The sequence below is a fragment of the Oncorhynchus clarkii genome, chromosome 1 (genome assembly GCF_045791955.1).
Source record: "Oncorhynchus clarkii lewisi isolate Uvic-CL-2024 chromosome 1, UVic_Ocla_1.0, whole genome shotgun sequence".
NCBI lineage: Eukaryota > Metazoa > Chordata > Actinopteri > Salmoniformes > Salmonidae > Oncorhynchus > Oncorhynchus clarkii.
Genome location: NC_092147.1, coordinates 81,574,720 through 81,601,735, shown reverse-complemented (window position 1 = coordinate 81,601,735; position 27,016 = coordinate 81,574,720). Strand labels below are relative to the sequence as shown.

The 27,016-nt window shown below is 41.4% G+C and overlaps 1 protein-coding gene across 2 annotated transcripts in view; it reads left to right on the top strand.

The window, feature by feature from the left end:
- The first annotated feature begins 786 nt into the window (after nt 1-786).
- Nucleotides 787-27,016, top strand: part of LOC139413140 (disks large homolog 5-like) — a 100,922-nt gene continuing 74,692 nt past the window's right edge. For both annotated transcript variants that reach the window (XM_071160240.1, XM_071160233.1), the window contains exons 1-2: nt 787-1,155; nt 25,534-25,602. In XM_071160240.1, coding sequence (XP_071016341.1) covers nt 855-1,155; nt 25,534-25,602 — 370 coding nt within the window. In that variant the 5' untranslated portion in view covers nt 787-854. The remainder of the gene's footprint in view (nt 1,156-25,533; nt 25,603-27,016) is intronic.

The following is a 27,016-nucleotide window of genomic DNA, read 5'->3' as shown; positions in this document are numbered from 1 at the left end:
ATTTTAATTAATCTAAACATATTAATTTATATTCACATAAACATAATAAAACATCTCTTCAGATTCATTTTTAAGTTTTTATGTCACGTGCACAAGTACAGTGAAAATCTCCTCTTCATCTCACCAAAATTGATATATGTTGGATACCAAAAATGTTTTAATTGGCTACAACAATGTTTGCTGAGTTGGTTGTCATTACTGCCTCTTCTACAATGTATTTATGCAACAATGTATGTATCACAGCAACATTTTTATGCATTTTCTTTAATCCATTCTCATCTTTTCCGCCTAGGACGTACGCCCATTGAAAAATCAGGTGTGTCTTGGGGTAAGCCCCGCCCCGTTTTACTTTACATGGCATTGTATGGGAATTTGATTGACAGCATGCAGCAGCTGCTGAACAGCCCAGACATTGCGCAGGATACAGTATAGCTGGGGAACAGCGAGAGAGTTACGGTAGTTTCCTAGCACTTGAGTTGGTTTAGTGCATGAAATAAATGACTCTTTGTAAAAAGCTCATGTGTTAGGGCAGGGTTTTGTCGGAATAACGCAAAAATGGATGAAGTTGCCAAACGTAAGTAACCTGGGAAAATGTATGGCTGTTTAGTGCAGTCAACAGTAGGCAACAAATATGGCTTCGGGTGCCTTTTCCTATTTGTTATAAAAAATTACTGTCCCATGCCATTCGATGTCATGGCTGTTCTGCTGAATTCATACAAGTGACAATTAGGAAGTTAGTTCCTTGTTCGCTTATCGGGCAGGGGGGGTCATTTTGGAGAAATAAAGCCAAGGATACGTTAGCTAACCAGTCTGCTAACGTTAGCTAGTTAGCTACCGAACTAAAGCGAACGGCAATGGAGCCAAAGCACAAAGAGTTGTTAGACCAATGCCACCAAAACTTGCTGGACTCAATAACTGACGCAGACCGGCTGATAGAGTTGCTGATACTCTCCGGTACTCTAAGCCAGCTCGACCGCTTCGAACTGGACCAAAACTGCTCTTCCAGCGCGGAGAAAGTGGACCAGCTTTTGAAGATGCTTGTGAACAAGGAAAGCGACCATTTCCTCGAACTGTGTGTGGCCTTGGAGAAGACGTACCCTGAGCTGTATTCTGCACTCTTTACTAACGGCGGTGGACCCGTTGACCATTCGTCTGGTAAGATACCATGCACGCATGCAACACTTTTGCACATCAAAACGTATGAAGCATAATTGCTACATTCCTCCACACAACATTAGAGATATTGAAGTGCTACCTATACCTAAGTCTCAATGTGCACTTACCGGGTGGTCTGCTGTGCAATACTTCTAAAAGCTATTCTACATAAGATAAAACTGTTTCCTTCCAACCCTAGCCACACGATCCTATGGATCATTGACTAGCTATGTCATTCTCATGTTGACATTAGGGGTGTTGATGTGCAGCATTCAAAGCCATATTCAAAGCCATAATACCAGAACTCCAGGTCCTTGTGTGGCCCTTGTGGTTTCTTTCAGGATGGAACTTTTTTGAAGGTGAAATATTGCTGTGGAATGTAAAATGTGATGCTGAAAAGAATGGAACTTTGTTAACATTTTAGGTTGTTAAAAAGGGTTGGTTCAGTTTCATCATCACGTTGTTCATTCCACAGCAACATTTTACCTTCAAATAAGCAAATGATCACCAGCAGAGACATAGAGGCCACAGGCTCTATAACCAAACTCTTAGCGCTATTTATTCTAGTCCATGTGGACTCTGCTACTGTTTGACTAAGCAGTAGATGCTAAATGAACACACTTGCCATTCCTCCTTTTGAATGAGGAGCATGAAATATGTATTCCAGAATAACACTTCAGGGACCACCCATATATAGGTAACAACATATCTTCATTACAGTTGCAATGCACATATCATAGCTGCCTTCAAAGTGGGCATATTCCACAATGTATAGGATACAGATGGGGCAGTTTCACTGTATGTAGGTATGCTTTTTTACCCCCCATCAAACTATACTGAACAAAGAGGGCAACATGCAACAAATTCATTGATTTTACTGAGTTACAGCTCATATGAGGAAGTAAATTCATTTTGCCCGAATCTATGGATTTCACATGACTGGGAATACAGATATGCATCTGTAGGTCACATATACCTTTAAAAAAAAAAGTAGAGGCATGGATCAGAACCAGTATCATTATCTGGTGTGACCATTGTTTTTCCTCATGCAGTGTGACACATCTTCTTCACATAGAGTTGATCAGGCTGTTGATTGTGACCTGTGGAATGTTGTCCCACTGCTCTGTTATGAGGATTAGGGCCTAATGAATTTACTTCTTCATGGATTTTGGCCGGAACTGGAACATGTCATACACTTCAATCCAGAGCATCCCAAACATGCTCAATGGGTGACATGTCTGGTGACAATGCAGGCCATGGAAGAACTGGGACATTTTGGGGCAGTGCATTATCATGCTGAAACATGAGGTGATGGAAGTAGATGAATGCACAACAATGGGCCTGAGTTCCTCGTCACGGTATCTCTGTGCATTCAAATTGCCCTGGGTAAAATGCGTTTGTGTTCTTTGTCTGTAGCTTATGCCTGCCCATACCATAACCCCATCGCCAACATGGGGAACTCTGTTCACAACGTTGACATCAGCTAACCGCTCGCCCACACAACGCCATAGATGTGGTCTGCGCTTGCGAGGTCTGTGGGACATCCTGCCAAATTCTCAAAATGTATGTTGGGTCGTGGCTTATGGTAAAGCAATGAACATACAATGTTCTTGCAACAGCTCTGGTGGAAATTCCTGCAGTCAGCATGCCAATTGCACGCTCCCTCAATTTGAGAAATCTGTGTCATTCTGTTGTGACAAAACTGCAAAATTTAGTGGCCTTTTATTGTCCACAGCACAAGGTTAACCTGTGTATGACCATGCTGTTTAATCAGCTTCTTGATATGCCACACTTGTCAGGATTATCTTGGCAAAGGAGAAATGCTAACTAACAGGGATGTAAACACATTTGTGCACAAAATAGAGAAATAAGCTTTTTGTGAGTATGGAACATTTCTGGGGTCTTTTCAGCTCATGAAACAGGACCAACAGTTTACATGTTGCATTTATATTTTTGTTCAGTGTAATTCAAGTGTCCTTTTACTTTAGGTTTATTAGGGGAAATGAAATGCAGTAGCCTATTCTGTGTAGGGCTAAATGTGCACCTAATTTCCCAAGTTGTCATCAATATATTAATATCATGTCATTTGCATTTACGTTTAAATACAAGTGCTTCCTGGCTTTTATCCGCTCACAGCCTGACTTGTTTCCATGGATATGCTCTCGCGGCTAACGTGCCCTTTCATATGGACCCTAGCATGATGTGCATGCCTATAACTATGCTTATAAATCCATAACATGGTGTCAGTCATATTCTCTATTTTCCATTGTACAGTAGATTGCATATAGCCAGTACTATACACCCAGTTATTGTCCTACTAGACCAGTGGTCCCCAGTTACATTCAGCCGTGGTCTGTTTTTTAAAATATATTGGTGAACCCTGTACTAGACCATTTTTAAAATGTTGAATCTGAATGACAGTCATTCATTCAGCCTGTATGCACTTTCTCTAATGGAGGCTGAAACCAACCGTTCCCAGACAGTTTGAAGGTAGACTACAGTTGACTCTTGATAAATGCACATCGTATATCTGCACACGACACTCCGAGGGCCCTCAGTGTGTTGTCAGGAAAATAACCTCACACTCAACATCAACAAAACAAAGGAGATGATTGTGGACTTCAGGAAACAGCAGAGGGAGCACCCCCCTATCCACATCGACGGGACAGTAGTGGAGAGGGTAGTAAGTTTTAAGTTCCTCGGCGTACACATCAGACAAACTGAATTGGTCCATCCACACAGACAGCATCGTGAAGAAGGCGCAGCAGCGCCTTTTTGGCTTGTCACCAAAATCACTCACAAACTTCTACAGATGCACAATCGAGAGCATCCTCTCGGGCTGTATCACCGCCTGGTACGGCAACTGCTCCCCCCACAACCGCAAGGCTCTCCAGAGGGTAGTGAGGTCTGCACAACGCATCACCGGGGGAAAACTACCTTCCCTCCAGGACACCTACACCACCCGATGTCACAGGAAGGCCATGAAGATCATCAAGGACAACAACCACCCGAGCCACTGCCTGTTCACCCCGCTATCATCCAGAAGGCGAGGTCACTACAGGTGCATCAAAGCAGGGACCGAGAGACTGAAAAACAGACTTACATACCCTACATTACTCATCTCATATGTATATGTATATACTGTACTCTATATCATCTACTGCATCTTGCCATCTTTATGTAATACATGTATCACTAGCCACTTTAAACTATGCCACTTTATGTTTATATAACCTACATTACTCATCTCATATGTATATACTGTACTCTATACCATCTACTGCATCTTGCCTATGCCGTTCTGTACCATCACTCATTCATATATCTTTATGTATATATTCTTTATCCCTTTACACTTGTGTGTATAAGGTAGTAGTTTTTGAATTGTTAGGTTAGATTACTCGTTGGTTATTACTGCATTGTCGTAACTAGAAGCACAAGCATTTTGCTACACTCGCATTGACATCTGCTAACCATGTGTATGTGACAAATAAAATGTTATTTGATTTGGGATGTGCGTCTTTCCCTTTCTAGAGGATACGTATCTCGATACACTACCATTCAAACATTTGGGGACACTTAGAAATGTCCTTGATATTGAAAGAAAAGCAAAAAAATTGTCCATTAAAATAACATAAAATTGATCAGAAATACAGTGTAGACATTGTTAATGTTGTAAATGACTATTGTAGCTGGAAACGGCAGTTGTTTTAATGGAATATCTACATAGGTGTACGGAGGCCCATTATCAGCAACCATCACTCCTGTGTTCCAATGGCACGTTGTGTTAGCTAATCCAAGTTTATAATTTTGAAAGGCTAATTGATCATTAGAAACCCTTTTGCAATTGTGTTAGCACAGCTGAAAACTGTTGTCCTAATTAAAGAAGCAATAAAACTGTCCTTCTTTGGACTAGTTAAGTATCTGGAGCATCAACATTTGTAGGTTCAAGCTCAAAATGGCCAGAAACAAAGAACTTTCTTCTGAAACTCGTCAGTCTATTCTTGTTCTGAGAAATGAAGGCTATTCCACGTGAGAAATTGCCAAGACACTGAAGATCTTGTACAACGCTGTGTACTAATCCCTTCACAGAAGCGCGCAAATGGGCCCTAACCAGAATAGAAAGAGGAGTGGAAGGACCCGGTGCACAACTTAGCAAGAGGGCAAGTACATTAGTGTCTAGTTTGAGAAACAGACACCTCACAAGTCCTCAACTGGCAGCTTCATTAAATAATACCTGCAAAACACCAGTCTCAAAGTCAACAGTGAAGAGGCGACTCCGGGATGCTGGCCTTCTAGGCAGAGTTGCAAAGAAAAAGCCATATCGCAGACTGGCCAATAAAAAGGATTAAGATGGGCAAAAGAACAGACACTGGACAGAGGAACTCTGCCTAGAAGGCCAGCAACCCGGAGTCGTCTCTTCACTGTTGATGTTGAGACTGGTGTTTTGCGGGTACTGTTTTAATGTGCAAGATCAGGAACAGGCCGCCTACCTTGCATTGGTCAGCGCTCAAACATGGGCATAGTGACGTTACCCTGTGTATCTGAAAAGGACCATATACAGTTGAAGTTGACATACACCTTAGCCAAATACATTGAAACTCAGTTTTCACAATTCCTGACATTTTATCCTAGTAAAAATTCCATGTCTTAGGTCAGTTAGGATCACCACTTTATTTTAAGAATGTGAAATGTCAGAATAATAGTAGAGAGAACGATTTATTTCAGCTTTTATTTCTTTCATCACATTCCCAGTGGGTCAGAAGTTTACATACACTCAATTAGTATTTGGTAGCATTGCCTTTAAATTGTTTAACTTGGGTCAAATGTTTTGGGTAGCCTTCCACTAGCTTCCCACAATAAGTTGGGTGAATTTTGTCCCATTCCTCCTAACAGAGCTGGTGTAACCAGCAAAGTCAGGTTTGTAGGCCTCCTTGCTCGCACACGCTTTTTCAGTTCTACCCCTGTTTCAAGGCACAGTCAACTTAGTGTATGTAAACTTCTGACCCACTGGATTTGTGATAGTGAAATAATCTGTCTGTAAATAATTGTTGGAAAAATTACTCGTCATGTACTAAGTAGATGTCCTAACTGACTTGCCAAAACTATAGTTTGTTAACAAGAAATTTGTGGAGTTGTTGAAAAACAAGTTTTAATGACTCCAACCTAAGTGTATGTAAACTTCTGACTTCAAGTGTAGGTCTACTGATTGTTTTGACTACCAAAACTATTGCTGATGGTGAACCTGAACCATCGAACTAGTGCACACTTTGCCAAGGCTACTAATATTCCCTAGGGTTGTTAGGCATGCAAAATCTCTTGTAGATCAATGACTTACAACACAGTTCCATGCTTAGTTTGACACTGAAGGAGAGGTATTTTCGGAAGACCTGGTGATTCTTAACGTTTGAATCGGTTTTCCAGACCTATGCATGCTCCATTTGGATCGGTTTAGGGTCCGCAGACCAATGCTGTTGTATCATTAAACATTTGAATCGGGGACCAATGTGTCTGAATTGTTACATTCCTAATATGCATGCATACACACTTTAGTGCATACTCCCTTTTTAGTGTATTGCAGTTCACCGGTATCAAAATGCACTTTTGAATGGTTGGTGATACCATGCTTCATTTAGTCAGTGACTGTGTGGAGAGAGGGGGCGAGGCGGAGAGGGAGATGTTTACCTTTGGGCCCTTCCCAACAATGCAGAGGGGGGGGGGGGGGGATAATTATAACACAAGGAATGAGTAACTATAACTCATCACACAGGTGTGTTTCACTCACTGAACCAGTGCACTAATATGGGCCCTAGTCAGAAGTGGTGCACTACATAGAGGATATGGTTGCATGTTGTACGCAGTCCGAGTGGGTCCATGGTGGTTATTGACCAGAGGACTAGCTCTACTCTACTCTGCCTGCCTGTTGTAAGGTGTCTCTGTGAGACGTGTATTATCATGCCTCCACTACCCTCTGTATTAACTCCTGCTCCCTCCCGGCTGCTGCTGCCTCAGCACACACACAGGGAGAGCTGTAGTTGAGAGGTTTTTTTTAATTATTTTCATTAAGTGCAGCGATTCAGGCTGACACGATTCCTGCGTTTAACCAGGCTTGCTGGTGAGAGAATGGAGACGAGTCTCCTAGTTGCTTCAGGCAGAGAAAGAAAGGGAGCGTAGAGAGGAGACTTAGCTCGTGTGTGATGGCAACCTGCTCTCAAGCCATCCTCTCATTCTCATTTCCTCACTGGCAGACTCTCTCCTCCTTTCACTGAGACACACACACACACAGTGCATGCATCATACACTGTACAAACACACACAAGACACACCCCTTTGACTTCAAGGCACACACACACTTGCAAGCACGTAGACCGTGAAGGCAGTGGAGGAAGAGCAGCGCTTTGGTTCTCCCTTCTCCAACCCTCCCAATATGGCTGCTGTGGGAAACCGAGAGATATGTACCTTCATTTAATGCACCATTACACTAATGGGTTCTCAGATTATGAAAAGCTTTAATAAAGGTTCAAATCCTGGCATGTCACATTGTGCAAAATGCAGGGCCCTAATGCCACATTTAGTTTATTATGGGAATTCTTTCAATGGGGGTTTTAAATAAATAAATCTGTCAAAACTGCCAATATGACAATTTGTATTTTGTTAATTCGAGAATATATAGCCTAAGTAGACCACCGGTATCTTTGCCTTGTATAATAAACTATGCTATAGTATTTCAAGCTAATTTCATTCGCACACATTTGGTGCAATAGGGCTAATCAAAACCAATTTAATGCCTTCTAGTCCCCTGCAGTGCTTTGTGGAGAGACATCTCCCAGTCCCTTGCAGTGATTTGTGGAGAGACTTCTCCCAGTCCCCTGCAGTGCTTTGTGGAGAGACTTCTCCCAGTCCCCTGCAGTGCTTTGTGGAGAGACTTCTCCCAGTCCCCTGCAGTGCTTTGTGGAGAGACTTTGGTGTTTCACCTATAGAGTAGTTCTACCTGTATAGGCCTTTCTCTCCTGACTGACTGACTGACTGAGACATTGATTTAAACAGACACAAAGAGGAATGAGTTATGCACTGCTCCCTGACAGGAGCTCTCTCTGTGTATTGAAGATGGACCATTGCCTCTGGGCGACTGGGCTACACCTCAACTCGGCTCAGGTGTGTGCAGTGTACTCTGAAAACACCTATTTTTACGCTCTACTGATTTGTGGTGAGCTGAGAGGCAGTCGTTAAGAGAAGGCCTCTCTTTCTGTATTCTTTCTCTAAGTCCTCTAGCTATCTCACCCACCCTCCCCGTTTCTCTCTTTCTATGCCTTTTATCTCTCTTTTTTAGTCTCTTCGTCAGACTTTGCATCTGTTTTGAAGTGTAGCAGGCCCAAAGTTCCCAATCAGCAGCTTGCTGGTGTGTGTGTGTGTGTGTGTACTAGGACAGGACCAGTGGGTCTGTCTGCCTGTCGACCAGTGTCCCACTCCCAGAAGCACATAAACCATGGGGACACAATGAGTTATGTCCTGACACTTTGTCACTGCTACTCACTACTCCCAACCCAGTGCTCTTATCTCTCTCCTGGGATCTGACTACTGTAGCACCAAGCTACAATCGCTCTCTTTCTCCCTCTTTCTCTCCCAGCATGTCTCTAGATTAGGCCATCAATCCATCCATCGTACACCCAGCCTGTCTGCTGGATATGATGTAATTTCATAGGCCTTATGTTATACTACATGTCACTGGGCATTTTATTATTGTCTATTGTACTGCCGTGGTGTATCCACTCCAGCATAACGGGTTACAACTAGGGGTGTGAAGTTGGGGTCCTTAACGTTAAGAGAAATTCACAAACAATTTTCCACAAACAAAAAAAAACGATACTGATAACCCATATTTAAAATGTTAGCTGCCTTTTAAGCATTCTAGTACAGTTTAATAGTTAACACACACACATGGACACAGCGCTCAGTGCAAGAGGCGTCACTACAGTCCCTGGTTCGAATCCAGGCTGTATCACATCCGGCTGTGAATAGGGCGACGCACAATTGGCCCAGAATTGTCCAGGTTTGGCCGGTGTAGGCCGTCATTGTAAATAAGAATTTGTTCTTAACTGACTTGCCAAGTTAAATAAAGGTTACACACACACACCACAGTGACTAAAAACTTATTTTGTTGGAATTTACGTATGTCCCCATTACCAGTAAAACATAATCAAAACATTTCTTTCACTTACTTCCTGTTCTGTTTCGTTGTTCATTTTCGGTCGTTTCATTCTCAACCAGGGTTTCTCATACTATGGAACGCCATTTGGGTCTTTGACGTGTCAAATTAGCTTGTTGACCAATCAGGACCTGAATATGACTGCGTGTCTTATAATAATTTAACACGTTTATACATGTTTTACGTAGTTATTACACATTGACTACACTATCACTCGTATTTCATATGTCACAACGATTCATCAACGTATGCTATGATGCTGGTAAATTTGTCAGTGCTGGTCATAAATAAAAGCTAGCTAGCTCATGGATGCAAGCAATGTTCTTCACCATAAACTCAGCAAAAATACATCTGTTTCAGTAGCTATAGTTTGCTAGTTAACTCGATAGCAGGTGTCATAATCTAAAATAACCCTAATATATTAGACGGTTCTTATTTGATTAATGGTGGTTGGCCCCATCTATGTGAAGCTAGCCACAATAAAGATTAGCCACAACAGTGGACTTTGACAGTGATGCAAATGAATACAAATAGTAGAATTATGCCATAATTGAATAGATCATGCTAAATGAGGTTGGAATGTTATAGAAAATCAACAATAGACAATTAGTTAATTTGACAAAAACTTGAACTCACACTGGATGTATTATACTTTACAATTGCGTTGGGGGCATAGTTATTTCACTGAACAGCCTTCCCTATGGATTGTGGATCAATGACATGGGGTATCAGTCTACTCGGTGACACCCAGAGAAAATTGTCGTAGCTCTTATTACGGGATTCTGAAACAACTGTGAATTGAGACACATTTATTGTCAACCTATGTGTGTTGAACACTATTCCTGAGGAAAAACAACACCGTGTGGATGTTTTGAAGTCTGATAACGCTGAGGAGGACTTTGGGAAAAAAATGTATTGAGTAGACTGATACCCCATTTCATTGATCCCAAATCCTTAGGTAAAGCTGTACAGGGAAATATGAATGTCAATGCACACAATAGGCTGACTGGGGAGGTGATTTCACACAGTCACGGTCCCGCGATAAGAGCTACAACGCTAATATTTGCATAAACTCTTCACAGTTGTGTTTTGTGGGTGTCACCGAGTAGACTGATACCCCATTTTATTGCTTCACATTCCAACCTTGTTTAACATCATCTAGTCTAAATATGGCATGATAACACCAATTTGTAACCATCTGCATCACTTTCAAAGAGGTACTTTTTTATTTTGAAGGCAAACTGAAAATTCCACTACTGTGCCAAATCCTTATTGTGGCTAGCTTCACAACTATAACCCTGTCCGGTCGAGCCTCACTACCGTAGACAGAATAAGTTAGCTGGCTGCTTATAACGTTAGCTTTTGGCAACAGGGTTAAGTAGCTGGCTAGCTATTTATTTTCATGAAATTATCAACTTTAATAAACAAACAACAAGTGGCTACTCAGCTAATATTTACTCACAAGGATTCCTAAATCATTGCTGAGAATAATGAAAATGACTGCAGGTTCTACTGGTCATTGTTTTCAGACTGGTTGTATTGGTGCTAGCTACTGGTCCAGCAAGCTAGCTACCGGTCGATGTTGCGGTCGAGCAAATAATGCTTTATTACCAACGCAGTATTGTAAACACATCATTCGTGGTCGGTGTTTGCTTGTTTGCAGACTTTTTGTACAGCTTTGACAGTGCTACTGATAGTAGTGGTGGTGCTCGGCTTGCACATGCAAATTTAATGGATTTCATCTTTGAGTTGTCTCGCTGAAATGTTCTTATTCTTTAAATGACTGCTGGACTTGTTGACTGCTCAATCCACACAGCAGACATTGTGGACTAGGTTAGGAATGCTGTGTTGCACGTATAGCGCAACATTTTACATGGCGTTATATAGGTATGCACGTCAGCTTTGACATCAGTTATGCACATCGGCGTTCAACTAGACATCGGGCCGATACTGATCTTGGCATTTTTAGCGAATATCGGCCAATTCCGATATCGCGCATCCCTAATCACAATACATTATTTTCTGTGTTATAGCCTAACTAGACTATATGGCTATAAAGTCCTGGGGAAAGCTCTGTAATTTAAATAAAGCCAGAGAGGAACAGGCAAACTTTAAGCTACTTTGGTAAATTTGTGAGGCATGCTAGACAATTAAAAATGGTGAAATGCAGATTACCAAGACGTATGTGCACGGTTCTGCCTGCCCCTCCTTTCTGCCCCTCTCTCGCTCTCTCTCGCTATCGCTTTGTCCTGCCCCTCTCTCTCCCTCGCACTGGCCTGCCTGCTCTTTCTTTTTGCTAATGACGGGGCCAGTCTTTTGAGCACACAGGGTAGGCTACTTTTCGTTGCGGAGTGGGTGGGGGTGTTTTTGTCTCATAATATGAAATGACAGTAGGCTACCGATTTTATTGCCTATATCGATTCTCCTCTTCACATATAATGGTATGTGTCCCCTTGAAAGCGTCTTTGGCTACGGCATGTTTGTTTTTCTGTTTGGATCACTACACTTTTTAAACGCCGACACTAAACCTTCTCTGGAGACATGAACAGCATTTTACTTGTCTGTAAAGTAATGCCAATTCTGAAGCGGGATTAACTTCCATCACTAGGTAACCAGATCAGTCAGTCCTAGCCTGCCTGCGTGCAGACCACTATTCCCTAAAAAAGTTAGTTAAATATCACAACTTACCAAAACATTTAGTGGAAAGAAAGCACATCTAGATACCCTACAATTAAAAAACTGCATAAACAACGCAGCTGGACATCAATCAGCAGTGTTTGTTGTCAGGGAAACAATAGAATGTTATATGCCGGAACACAGTTCTAGGCTGGGGTCCAAATTCAAAGTAGACAGCCCTAAACCCTCAGCCTTTTGAATGACGTTTTACCTCGTCACGTCCGAGTGTACCTTAGATGTCCCTTGTCCTAGCGGGGGAAGAGTGGTGATCGGAAGGCAATGTCCTTGGTGGTAATCTTGAAATGGAGCTTAAAAACAACCGACCTAAAGCTATTAATATACCTATACGTCTTCACTCGCTAAATCGAGGGCTGAGGGGGCAGCGTTAGTGAATTGGACCGTCTTAAGATTGCAATCAAATTGCATCTGGTTTCGACGAGGGTTCCCCCATAGGAAAGTGGCTGGTGTGAGGACTGAGGGGGTAAAAATAACATGTTTGGACTGCAGCCCTACTGTCTGAAAAGGTACAGATGATTCTGATACCGCACTTTTTGAAATTGTCTAAAGCTATCAATTATCCACATGTTTCTTCACTGGGTTCTATTTCTGTAAAGGGTAGATATACTGTTGAAGTCGGAAGTTTACATACACTTAGGTTGGAGTCATTAAAACTCATTTTTCAACCTCTCCACAAATTTCTTGTTCACAAACTATAGTTTTAGCAAGTCGGTTAGGACATCTACTTTGTGCATGACACAAGTAATTTTTCCAACCATTGTTTACAGACAGATTATTTCACTTCCAGTGGGTCAGAAGTTTACATACACTAAGTTGACTGCCTTAAAACAGCTTGGAAAATTCCAGAAAATGTCATGGCTTTAGAAGCTTCTGATAGGATATTTGAGTAAATTGGAGGTGTACCTGTGGATGTATTTCAAGGCCTACCTTCAAACTCAGTGCCGCTTTGCTTGACATCATGGGAAAATCAAAAGAAATCAGCCAAGACCTCAGAAAAAATATTGTAGACCTCCAGAAGTCTGGTTCATCCTTTTTTACAAACATATGAAGGTATTCATCTGTACAAACAATAGTACGCAAGTATAAACACCATGGAACCATGCAGCCGTCATACCGCTCAGGAAGGAGATGCGTTCTATCTTCTAGAGATGAACGTACTTTGGTGCGAAAAGTGCAAATCAATCCCAGAACAACAGCAAATGACCATGTGAAGATGCTGGAGGAAACAGGTACAAAAGTATCTATATCCACGGTAAAACGAGTCCTATATCGACATAACCTGAAAGGCCGCTAAGCAAGGAAGAAGCCACTGCTCCAAAACCGCCATAAAAAAGCCAGACTACGGTTTGCAACTGCACATGGGGACGAAGATCGTATTTTTTGGAGAAATGTCCTCTGGTCTTATGGAACAAAGATGGAACTGTTTGGCCATAATGACCATTGTTAAGTTTGGAGGGAAAAGGGGGAGGCTTGTAAGTAGAAGAACACCATCCCAACCGTGAATCACGGCATCATGTTGTGAGGGTGCTTTGCTGCAGGAAGGACTGGTGCACTTCACAAAATAGATGGCATCATGAGGGAGAAAAATAATCTGGATCTATTGAAGCAACATCTCAAGACATCAGTCAGGATCTTAAAGCTTGGTTGCAAATGGGTCTTCCAAATGGACAATGACCCCAAGGATACTTCCAAAGTTGTGGCAAAATGGCTTAAGGACAACAAAGTCAAGGTATTGGAGTGGCCATCACAAAGCCCTAACCTCAATCCCATAGAATATTTGTGGGCAGAACTGAAAAAGCGTGTGCGAGCAAGGAGGCCTACAAACCTGACTCAGTTACACCAGCTCTGGCAGGAGGAATGGGCCAAAAATTCACCCCACTTATTGTGGGAAGCTTGTGGAAGGCTACCTGAAATGTTTGACCCAAGTGAAACAATTTAAAAGCAATGCTACCAACTACTAATTGAGTGTATGTAAACTTCTGACCCACTGGGACTGTGATGAAAGAAATAAAAGCTGAAATAAATGATTCTCTCTACTATTATTCTGACATTTCACATTCTTAAAATAAAGTGGTGATCCTAACTGACCTAAGACAGGGAATTTTTACTAGGATTAAATGTCAGGAATTGTGAACAACTGAGTTTAAATGTATTTTGGCTAAGGTGTATGTAAACTTCTGACTTCAACTGTACATACCCAGCGCCCGACAGAGCTGCAGGAGTTATGACCCATTTATGTTGGTTATGCTGTCTTAGTTCTGTCAAAGGGGAGGGAAGCTGTCCCCTCCAGGTAGGTGGTTGTCCCCCCTGTGTGCTGAGGTTGTCGTGCTCTTGTTTAGTTCTGGCATTTAGGTCACTACAAACGAGTACAGTACATGTCCCTGAGACTGGAAATTGTTGATCTCCCCCTCTAGGATGGAGAAGCTGTCATTGTTAAATCATGGGGATTCTATTGGGGGAATATACAGTGCCTTGCGAAAGTATTCGGCCCCCTTGAACTTTGCGACCTTTTGCCACATTTCAGGCTTCAAACATAAAGATATAAAACTGTATTTTTTTGTGAAGAATCAACAACAAGTGGGACACAATCATGAAGTGGAACGACATTTATTGGATATTTCAAACTTTTTTAACAAATCAAAAACTGAAAAATTGGGCGTGCAAAATTATTCAGCCCCTTTACTTTCAGTGCAGCAAACTCTCTCCAGAAGTTCAGTGAGGATCTCTGAACGATCCGAATGATCCAATGTTGACCTAAATGACTAATGATGATAAATACAATCCACCTGTGTGTAATCAAGTCTCCGTATAAATGCACCTGCACTGTGATAGTCTCAGAGGTCCGTCAAAAGCGCAGAGAGCATCATGAAGAACAAGGAACACACCAGGCAGGTCCGAGATACTGTTGTGAAGAAGTTTAAAGCCGGATTTAGATACAAAAAGATTTCCCAAGCTTTAAACATCCTAAGGAGCACTGTGCAAGCGATAATATTGAAATGGAAGGAGTATCAGACCACTGCAAATCTATCAAGACCTGGCCGTCCCTCTAAACTTTCAGCTCATACAAGGAGAAGACTGATCAGAGATGCAGCCAAGAGGCCCATGATCACTCTGGATGAACTGCAGAGATCTACAGCTGAGGTGGGAGACTCTGTCCATAGGACAACAATCAGTCGTATATTGCACAAATCTGGCCTTTATGGAAGAGTGGCAAGAAGAAAGCCATTTCTTAAAGATATCCATAAAAAGTGTCATTTAAAGTTTGCCACAAGCCACCTGGGAGACACACCAAACATGTGGAAGAAGGTGCTCTGGTCAGGTGAAACCAAAATTGAACTTTTTGGCAACAATGCAAAACGTTATGTTTGGCGTAAAAGCAACACAGCTGAACACACCATCCCCACTGTCAAACATGGTGGTGGCAGCATCATGGTTTGGGCCTGCTTTTCTTCAGCAGGGACAGGGAAGATGGTTAAAATTGATGGGAAGATGGATGGAGCCAAATACAGGACCATTCTGGAAGAACCTGATGGAGTCTGCAAAAGACCTGAGACTGGGACGGAGATTTGTCTTCCAACAAGACAATGATCCAAAACATAAAGCAAAATCTACAATGGAATGGTTCAAAAATAAACATATCCAGGTGTTAGAATGGCCAAGTCAAAGTCCAGACCTGAATCCAATCGAGAATCTGTGGAAAGAACTGAAAACTGTTGTTCACAAATGCTCTCCATCCAACCTCACTGAGCTCGAGCTGTTTTGCAAGGAGGAATGGGGAAAAAAATTCAGTCTCTCGATGTGCAAAACTGATAGAGACATACCCCAAGCGACTTACAGCTGTAATCGCAGCAAAAGGTGGCGCTACAAAGTATTAACTTAAGGGGGCTGAATAATTTTGCACGCCCAATATTTCAGTTTTTGATTTGTTAAAAAAGTTTGAAATATCCAATAAATGTTGTTCCACTTCATGATTGTGTCCCACTTGTTGTTGATTCTTCACAAAAAAATACAGTTTTATATCTTTATGTTTGAAGCCTGAAATGTGGCAAAAGGTCGCAAAGTTCAAGGGGGCGAATACTTTCGCAAGGCACTGTAGGTAGCACACGAGGATGTTTTTCTCTGTTAAGATCGTTTCATTATGAATTTCTAGCGAGATGTAAAATGTTCCTCTCTATCATCTACCCCCCCCCCCCCCCCTCTCTCTCGCTCTGTCTTCTACACCCCCACTCTGTCTTCTACACCCCCACTCTGTCTTCTACCCCCCCCTCTCTATCTTCTCCCCCCCTTCTCTGTCTTCTACCCCCCCCCTCTCTCTCGCTCTGTCTTCTACACCCCCATCTCTGCCTTCTACCTACCTACCCCCCCCTCTCTCTGTCTTCTACCCCCCCCCCCCCCCCCCCCCATATCTCTCTGTCGTCTACCGTCCGTCCCCTTCTCTGTCACTATTCCAATGCAGTCTCTGATGCACGACCAAAGGCCTGTGTTTTCCGCTACTTTGTTATGTCATGATAAGATGTAGTCTAGACAGGGTGTGTATTAACATTTAACATTAACTTGTTCATAAAGGGGTTCTGCTCTCGGAGATAACTCAAGATTATTCAGGATGTACAGATATCATCTGATCACAGTATATTACACAACTGCATGCCCAAGACAAGCTCTAGCCTAATGATGACTGTACGCTTGCCAAGTGGTCACAGCATTCTGCTGGTTTCCCTGTCTCCCTGGAAGTCGAGGCTACTGATTGGCTGGAGAATTCACACACCTGGAGAAATTAGTCCCTTGTCAAAAGCCAACGGTGATGTAATCAGCAGGACTGCGGCCCCAGAGGACCCGAGCAATGCACCTCCGCTATCGAGATTTATGTGCTGCTATCATAGTTGTTTTTTAAAAACTTTGTCTCACTTATGCTGACTTCTAGTATTCTTCTGGGTTAAAGCACCACTAGCTTGGCAGATAATAGGCTGTGTGTTCACTGTAATGCAAGTAGGAGCATTACTGGACCAGCTAGACTGCTGCTGTTCAGCATTTCTGCTAGAGGGACAGCGAGCAGCTCCTCTCATTGCGTCTCAATATTCAGACTCTTTACCACAGCCTTGTACCAGATCTATACTTGGTCATTTTTATGCTAAATGCTAGCGACCATATGAGTTGGCTGTATAGCACTTGAGAGATCTAGAGAGACGCCTCCACTTGAGAGACTCCTCCACTTTAGACCAAGAAGCCTTCATGTTCGTAGCATTGTCTGTCACTAGTGCACATACCTTCTGTGGTCCAAGGTCATTGCAGATAAGCTGAAGTCAGTCAATGTAGAGACCGGTGTGTCCGTTGTCCCTTGTGTCTGTGCTCTTGTAGAATACTGGTTGAGGGGTGGAGATGATGTAGTTAATTATTCCTTGCCCACGAGCATTAGGCCACCCATCAGAGATGATTGCAATACAGTCTGCCAACTCTATGATTTGCTTGACCTTCACTTGAACTCTGTAAAACTCTGCATCCAGCAAATGAGTAGATAACGCATGTCTGGTTGGAGGGGTGTATGCTGGGCGAATAACATTCAGAAATCTCTTCCAATACACATTGCCTGTGAGCATCAGAGGTGAACCAGTTTCATACACACCTTGAGCAAGACATTCATCATCTTTTCTCTGAATACGTTCCTCCATTGAGTAAAAAAAAATGATTCCAGGAGGACTATGAGCTGTTATCGATAAGGTGTCTGATTCATCATTTTCACCTCGAATAGAAGTAGAGGGACTTCTGTCAGAGGTTTCTTGATGTGAGCGCTGAGGGAATTCTGCATTTTGTTGCCTTCTTCACATGCGATTTGGCACAGTATTTGCAAATGTCCACAGCTTCTCCTTCTACATTAGCTGCAGTGAAATGTCTCTACAAATCAGATAGTGCCCTTGGCAGTTTCCTGTAAAGATTAGGGGAAAAAAATGGTTGAAAAAAACATATACGATTCCATGTACAGATAAATAGTTAAGCAGTTAGATTAAACAACTCCTTTTGTAAGATACATGTTTTAAATGAAACATGTATGGAAACAGGTGAATTAACACTCCTCAGTTAGCAGGCTTAAGCAAACTAACTAGCAGAAATTGTTAACAAGTTATAAATGATTTAAATACACGTCGCTGTAGGCTACAATTGACTTGTTAACTAAAAATCATGTTTGTCATATAGAATATATTCACCCCACCCAGTATTGTAATCAAAACTTACCAGAAAGCATGTAGTCCTTGGCTCAGACAGTGTAGTAGTGTGGGCTCAATAGCATCTCATTAGTGTGCAAGATCTTGAGAATCAGCTGCACATGTGATGCACTGTGCATGCACTGTGCATGCAGAGGGTTGCATTTCCATTGAATTGGGGATAGTTTAACCAAAATATGCCACAAGACCTAGAATTGCCCCACAAAAAAAAGGTTCACTGTTATAAGCTAACATTTTTAAAATGAATTAGATAAATTTAATGAAAATTCCCCAAATTCCCGGGCTTAACTTCCAATGGAAAATTTCTGGAAAAATTCAGGAAATTTACCGGCAAGTTTCCGACCCTTTGCAACCCTAAGTGGTAGACATGGAGGGAGTCAGGGAGAGGAGATGGGCCTTTGTTCTACTATCCCTGTCTACCGTCAGCTCTCACTTGGCTATACCCCTACTCGATCTTTAAACAAGGCTGTGTTCAGGATCCCTACACGTCTTCCTAAAGTGTGCATTGCTCACTCACCCTCAGTGAAAAAACATTGGATGTTGTTGAGAGAAAGTGAACGAGTCCACACTTTCAGGTTGCATTCTGTTTCCCCACACTTCTTCCTAAAGTGTCCACTTACTCACCCCCACACGGCAAGTGCACACTTCACGATGGAATGGTAGAGAATTGGACTGTCTGCAGTCTAAGTGCCGAACAATAGATATTTTGCAGATCTAATACATATACTATTTTTTGATGCCGTCAGCTTGTTAACAAATCATCGGCCCGGCTGAATGAGGCCAAGGTCTAATTTCTATTGATGATTAAAGTCCTGTTTTAAGAGGTCTATCTCTGCCGACCCTTCTAACACCGGATGGCCTGCTACCATTCAATATGCTACTGCATTCACTGGCCTGATAAGAGACTTTGTGTATACTGTCGCCACAGGTCTCAATTTGATACATTTCTAGCCTATAGGCTAGGCCTAGTTTTTCTCAATTTCCATACTGTCTTCTAACTTACTGTATCTTTATGTTTAAATTAAGGATATAACTGGCAAGCCGCTGGTATATGAAATCTGTAGTGAGCATTGACAATGATTATGATTTGGGCTACTCAATGTGGCATGACATGCTGGTCGGAGAGGGGACAGATTACTTAGAATCAAATTAATTTTGTGTTCTGGGGCTGGCCTTTTCAAATCACACATCTCCCAGACCTGTTCTTGTATCAGTAAAAAACGTTTATCGAGCAGAAAAGCCTGACTTCCATGTAAGATGATTTATCCCCTAGCTGAGCCGCAAGAGTTCCAGTATAAATAAAATGGTTAAGGGGGATACCTAGTCAGTTGTACTGCAAAATAACACAGGATTAGCCATAGCAAAATAACACAGGATTAGCCATAGCAAAATAACACAGGATTAGCCATAGCAAAATAACACCGGATTAGCCAGAGCAAAATAACACCGGATTAGCCAGAGCAAAATAACACCGGATTAGCCAGAGCAAAATAACACCGGATTAGCCAGAGCAAAATAACACCGGATTAGCCAGAGCAAAATAACACCGGATTAGCCAGAGCAAAATAACACAGGATTAGCCAGAGCAAAATAACACAGGATTAGCCAGAGCAAAATAACACCGGATTAGCCAGAGCAAAATAACACCGGATTAGCCAGAGCAAAATAACACAGGATTAGCCAATTCTATGCATTAGCCAAAATGCATAGAATTGCAGGAAGTTTGCTTTAAAACTCAAATGTCTCCACTCCATGCCCACCACCCAAGTCCCTTCTTTGATTCAGAAAAAAACCCTGTCTCTGGTGTGTGTCATGACTGGGTTTTAGAGGACACACTTTAACCTGTTTGGGATAGGAGGCAGCATTTTCACTTTCGGATGAAAAGCATGCCCAGAGGAAACTTCCTGCTACTCAGGCCCAGAAGCTAATATATGCATATTATTAGTAGTATTGGATAGAAAACACTCTGAAGTTTTTTAAACTGTTTGAATGATGTCTGTGAGTATAACAGAACTCAGGCAGGCAGGCGAAAACCCGAGAAAATCTAACCAGGAAGTGGGAAATCTGAGGTTTGTAGTTTTTCAACTCATTGCCTTTCTAATATACACTGTAAATGGGGTCATATTGCATGTCCTAAGGCTTCCACTAGATGTCAACAGTCTTTAGAACCTTGTTTCAGGCTTCTGCTGTGAAGGAGGAGAGAATAAGAGCTGATTTAACCTTTCTGATCTCCCCATCCCGGATCCGGGATCGTGAATACAGACTCAAGCTCATTACCATAACGCAACGTTAACTATTCATGAAAATCGCAAATGAAATGAAATAAATATGCTAGCTCTCAAGCTTAGCCTTTTGTTAACAACACTGTCATCTCAGATTTTCAAAATATGCTTCTCAACCATTGCAAAACAAGCATTTGTGTAACAGTATTGATGGCTAACGTAGCATTTAGCATTAGCATTCAGCTGGCAACATTTACACAAAAAAACAGAAAAGCATTCAAATAAAATCATTTACCTTTGAAGAACTTCAGATGTTTTCAATGAGGAGACTCTCAGATAGCAAATGTTCAGTTTTTCCTGAAAGATTATTTGTTTAGGACAAATCGCTCCGTTTTCTGCGTCACGTTTAGCTATGAAAAAAACCCATGTATCCAGGATTGTGTAAATCTATCAGCAAGCTCATTAGCATAACACAACGTTAACTATTTATGAAAATCGCAAATGAAATGAAATAAATATGCCATCTCTCAAGCTTAGCCTTTTGTAAACAACACTGTCATCTCAGATTTTCAAAATATGCTTCTCAACCATAGGAAAACAATCATTTGTGTAAAAGTAGCTAGCTAGCGTTAGCATTTCGCGTTAGCATTTAGCGTTAGCATTAGCGTTAGCATCCAGCACGCAACATTAACAAAAACATAAAAGCCTTCAAATAAAATCATTTACCTTTGAAGAACTTCTGATGTTTTCAATGAGGATACTCTCAGTTAGATAGCAGATGCTCAGTTTTTCCAAAAAGATTCCTTGTGTATTAGAAATAGCTCCGTTTTATACATCACATTTGGCTACCAAAAAAAATCCGAAAATTCAGTCCTCAAAACGCGAACTTTTTTCCAAATTAACTCCATAATATCGACTGAAAACATGGCAAACGTTGTTTAGAATCAATCATCAAGGTGTTTTTCACATATCTCTTCATTGATACATCGTTCTTGGACACATGCTTTCTCCCCTGAATCAAATGGTAAAGTAGAAGCAGCTGGCAATTGCGCACCGAATTCGACGCAGGACACCAGGCGGACACTTGGAAAATGTAGTCTCTTATGGTCAATCTTCCAATGATATGCCTACAAATACGTCACAATGCTGCTAAGACCTTGGGCGAACGACAGAAAGTGTAGGCTCATTCGTTGCGCAATCACAGCCATATAAGGAGAGAATGGAAAACAGAGCTTCAGAAATTCTGCTAATTCCTGGGTGATGCATCATCTTGGTTTCGCCTGTAGAATGAGTTCTGGGGCACTTACAGACAAAATCTTTGCAGATTCTGAAACTTCAGAGTGTTTTCTTTCCAAAACTGTCAAGAATATGCATAGTCGAGCATCTTTTCGTGACAAAATATCGCGCTTAAAACGGGAACGTTTTTTATCCAAAAATGAAATAGCGCCCCTAGAGCTCTAACAGGTTAAGTAAGAGGTCTGGCAGAGTGCCATGAGCTCAGTCTCGCGCGCGCCCGTGAGAGGTAGCTGCGTTCCTTTTCCTTTCTAAAGACAAAGGAATTCTCCAGTTGAAACATGATTGAGATTTATGTTAAAAACATCCTAAAGATTGATTCTATACATCGTTTGACATGTTTCTATGAACTGTAATATAACTTTTTGGACTTTGTCATAACTTTCGCCGGGACTTGCCCGCGCCTCGTGAGTTTGGATTTGTGAACTAAACGCGCTAACAAAAAGGAGGTATTTGGACATAAATGATGGACTTTATCGAACATAACAAACATTTATTGTGGAACTGGGATTCATGGGAGTGCATTCTGATGAAGATCATCAAAGGTAAGTTAATATTTATAATGCTTTTACTGACTCCACAAAATCTGCATGGCTTGTTTTTGTGTCTGAGTGCCGTACTCAGATTATTGCATGGTGTGCTATTTTCGTAAAGCTTTTTTGAAATCTGACACAGCGGTTGCATTAAGGAGAAGTATATCTTTAATTCTGTGCATAACACTTGTATCTTTTATCAAAGTTTATGATGAGTATTTCTGTAAATTGAATTGGCTCTCTGCAAAATCACTGGATGTTTTGGAAGCAAAACATTACTGAACGTAGCGCGCCAATGTAAATTGAGATTTATGGATATAAATATGGACTTTATCGAACAAAACATGCGTGTATTGTGTAACAAAGTCCTATGAGTGCCATCTAATGAAGATCATCAAAGGTTAGTGATTTAATTTGATCTCTTTCTGCTTTTTGTGACTCCTCTCTTTGGCTGGAAAATGGCTGTTTTTTTTGTGACTTGGCTCTGACCTAACATAATCAAATGCTGTTCTTTCGCTGTAAAGCCTTTTTGAAATTTGTTACGATGGGTAGATTAACAAGAAGTTAAGCTTTAATTTGGTGTATTGCACTTGTGAATGTATGAAAGTTCAATATTTATTTATTTTTTAAATTAATTTTGCGCTCTGCCTTTTCAGCTGATGTTGTTGAATCGATCCCGCTAAAGGGATTTGATCCCTAAGACGTTTTAAAGGATAAAGCTTCAAAACATTTTTTACACCCAACATTTTTTTAATGTAAATGGCTTTAGAAGGGTCCAGACACCTTTTTGGGATTTTCGCATGTTTTAGCGAAACTTATCCTCAAATAGCAAATCACTTCCTCATCCTCCTTGTTTAGTATGGGGCCCCTAAAAAGCAAACAAAGGATCAAAAACAACCACATAAGTTAGGGCAAAACTCTCAGTATAGTGATGCAGGTCATTAGATGTACTTTTCACATGAAATGGTTATTCCGAACTTCATCTGCAACGTTATAATCCATTTTGTTGTGACTCAAGCGATACCTCTCCGTCCATTTTACAGGTAACTGCCAGCGTAGCCTAGTGGTTAGAGTGTTGGACTAGTATCCCAAAGGATGCTAGATCGAATCCCCGAGCTGACAAGGTACAAATCTGTCGTTCTGCCCCTGAACAAGGCAGTTAACCCACTGTTCCAGGCCGTCATTGAAAATAAGAATTGTTTCTTAACTGACTTGCCTAGTTAAATAAAGGTAAAATAGAAAATACATTGAATAAAGGGAACACTTGTATAATGAGTGATACAATTTATATTGAAAGCGTGAGGTGGTTTACCTTTTTCATTTTGGCAGTTACCTGTAGCAGCAGGCTACATGGAAAATGAAATGGCTCGAGTAGTGCAAAAGAGAATATAACATTGCAGATAAAGTTCTGAGTGACACAATTTTTTCATGTGTACAACATCTAAAGACCTGCATCACTTTACTGAGAGCTTTGCCATTTCTAAAATGATGTTTGGAGGTGTTTGTTTTTTGGCTATTTTGTAAAAGTTATTTTGGGGGCCCCCATATACTACACAATGAGGATGAGGAAGTGATTTGCTGTTTTGGGGTAACTTTATCGAAAACATGTGAAATCACAAAGGTGTCTGGACCATTCTATAACATGCCATTTACATAAATAGATTTGGTTGTTAAAAAAAATATCAAATAAAACTTATCCTTTAATTGCAGTCTTATGCCTGCTTGAAGTGTGACAGAGGCGCGTCTCAGTTGATCACAATATACCCATTAGACTATATATAACCAGCTATATGTTTATCTGTTTGTCTTCTTAATACTCAAAGGAGCACTAAACGGTATGTCTATATTATGTACTATGGCAAACCTAACTGATTCTTAAAGATGACAACAGCAAGGGCTGCTCATTCAGTCTGTACTGAAGTAAAAATTCCAAAGTGGAACACTGAGAATGATGACATTCCAAGAACTCACTCCGCAAAGGGTTAAACTCCTATGTTGCTGATCTGTTGCTGCATCTAGAGTTGTGATGTCCTGCAGCATGACCTTGTATAGCTCCCTCTATGGATTTCTCTACATGAAAAGGTAGCCTAGTGGTTAAAAGCATTGGGCCAGTAACCGAAAGTTCACTGGTTCAAATCTCCAAGCCGACTAGGTAAAATCTGTCTGTGCCCTTGAGCAAGGCACTTAACCCTAATTGCCCCTGTAAGTCGTTCTAGATAAGAGTCTGCTAAACGACTAAAACGTATAAAGATCAAATGAAATCTCCCTTGGGCGTAAAGGAGTCAGCATGCTTCAGGTCGGCTAGGCGAACCAAACTAGTGTGCTCGCATACTCCCTTAAAAGACCATCGCTTGAAAAACAAGAATAAAGCGGCAATAGTACTGTTTGTCCATTTTGAGATGCCGTTGCCAGTATGAACTACAAAAAAAATAGTCAAAATTAATCTAAGAACTCAAATCAGTCATTAGTTTCAGCTTTTTGTCAAAGAGCTCTTAATCATGCAATTTTACATCTAATATGTTTGGTCCAGTATTTCTCAATGGAAAAAATGTGCTTGAAAACGAGTCGTCTCTCTTTGAGTGACGACAGTCTTTATTGAAGAATCCCTACTGTTGACAAATCACTAACAAAGGGGAGTAGACTTCAGTTACCGACTTTGGCTTGCCTTGAGAAAATGTTGTGCCCGAACAGCCGAAAAAACCCTTACCTAAGTCCAAAACAAACAACAACGTCACAATGTCATAATATATGCATGACCTTTTTTGGAACTGTTTTTGCTGGGAAGCATGCAGAAAGAAGCCTTTAGAAGTGTGTAGCACTATGCAAATATGGCATCATAGTCCTGAGTGCTGTCTCCATGTGCTGCTTGACTTAGAATGCGATTTTCTCCTTTCTAACTGTAACACTGCTTGACTAGCAGGGCCATACAGGAAATATACATCAAAGCATTGTACTAGTTGCATGGAGAGCAAGGGGGGACATTAATCAAAGATGAGTTCAAATCATAAGTACAGGAAAATATATATTTGTCAATTATTTTTCATGCATATCTGTATTGGGTTATGAAGCTAACTTTACAATACTAATTCATCGATTGACGAACCAAACCATTTGTTTCAAGAACGACTTCAATGTAAAACACCTGATTTCGGGGTCTTCTTTTTGACTGGTTACTGATTACTCTCTTCTCCACCTCATCACTGTCTCTGCAGGCTCTACATACAGTGTTCTCTCCACCATGCCCTCAGACTCTGAGAGTAGCAGCTCCCTAAGCAGTGTCGGTAAGTATTGGGCCTACAACATTTTCTGTGTGTGTTCACCATGCTTCCTTCTTAACACTCACTTAGTGCCAGAGCTTGACAGGGGTCCAAATGACTCAGCATCACTGGGTGTTACGTAAACCCTTAAAGGCCCAACCTGATGCCAAGGATGGCACATAATCCTCAGAGTTCCTGCCTGCGTGGCTCTGCTTGCCTGTCCGTCTGTCTCTTGGTCTGGCCCGCTCCTCCTTCTGTTTCTGTTCTGGGAAGTGAGGGAGGGAGGTAGAGAGAGATGGGCCTGTCTCTGTCTGTCGGCCTCCCTGACAGGCCTGCTTCTGTTCTGGGATGAGTGGGAAGGAGGTGTAAACTAAAAGAGCGAGAGGGTGAAGGGACGTAGAGGGGTCGTCTGTGAAAGGCGTGGTGTAGGCGTACATGCTGACCAGACACGTCACGTGCGTGAGCATCGCAAAATAAATTTAGAAATCCATGTTATTCAAATATTGCACCCACACTGCTCGCGTGCGCCAACAAGCGTTTGCGATGCCAAGGGCTAAAATAGAACTCATTTCTATTTCTGACGCCGATTGTGCTGAAAGTCCTGCCTCTCCCATCTTGTCATTGTTTTATAGAAGCAGGTACCCACGAGCCATCTCCTCATTGGTTATACCCACGTGGGTGATTGAAAGATGAACTGTTTTGCTGGTTGTCGTGGTAATACTATGAAGGTTTAGATGCGATCACCATATAAGTTCAAAGATGAAAAAGCCTGGAAGGAGAGATGACTAGAAACGATTCGGTTGGCCGTTTTATGTGTGGATTAATTGTCAGAGTAGAGGACCTTGTGCATTTCAGGTAAAATAACAACTCAATGTTTATATCCCAGGACAAATTAGCTAGCAACTGCAAGATAGCTAAATAGGACAAATTAGCTAACAAATGCAAGCTAGCAAGCTAAATTGCCATACATGTTAAAAGCTTTTTGACCTGTCCCCAAATTAATTTCAGTGGTTCAGAGTTTGATTTGATATTTTAACCTGTGTCGTGATCATGTTTGGTGTAGGGGGACAAAATAAATGTATGCACGATTTCGCACACGCGTGCAGCCGGTTTGGGTTCCGTGTTAGTGCTGTGGCTGTTATGACATTTTGTCAGCCGGTGATTGTCAAGAAAATAACTGCCAGTCTCATGGTAATTGACCAGTAATTGACATAAACATGTTTTGAATCTCCTTGCTTCCACACATAGTCTAGAAGCCACTGATACAGAGCTTTTTGAAACATCTACAATAAATCCATTTAATATAGCCTACACCATCACAATAAATTATTTTCATTTATTTTAGACCGGTCTAAAGAAACATATATAAAGAAACATATATAAAGAAATTGTGGTCTATTTCAGAAGAACAAAATATCATACTCTGAGTTGTCCTGTT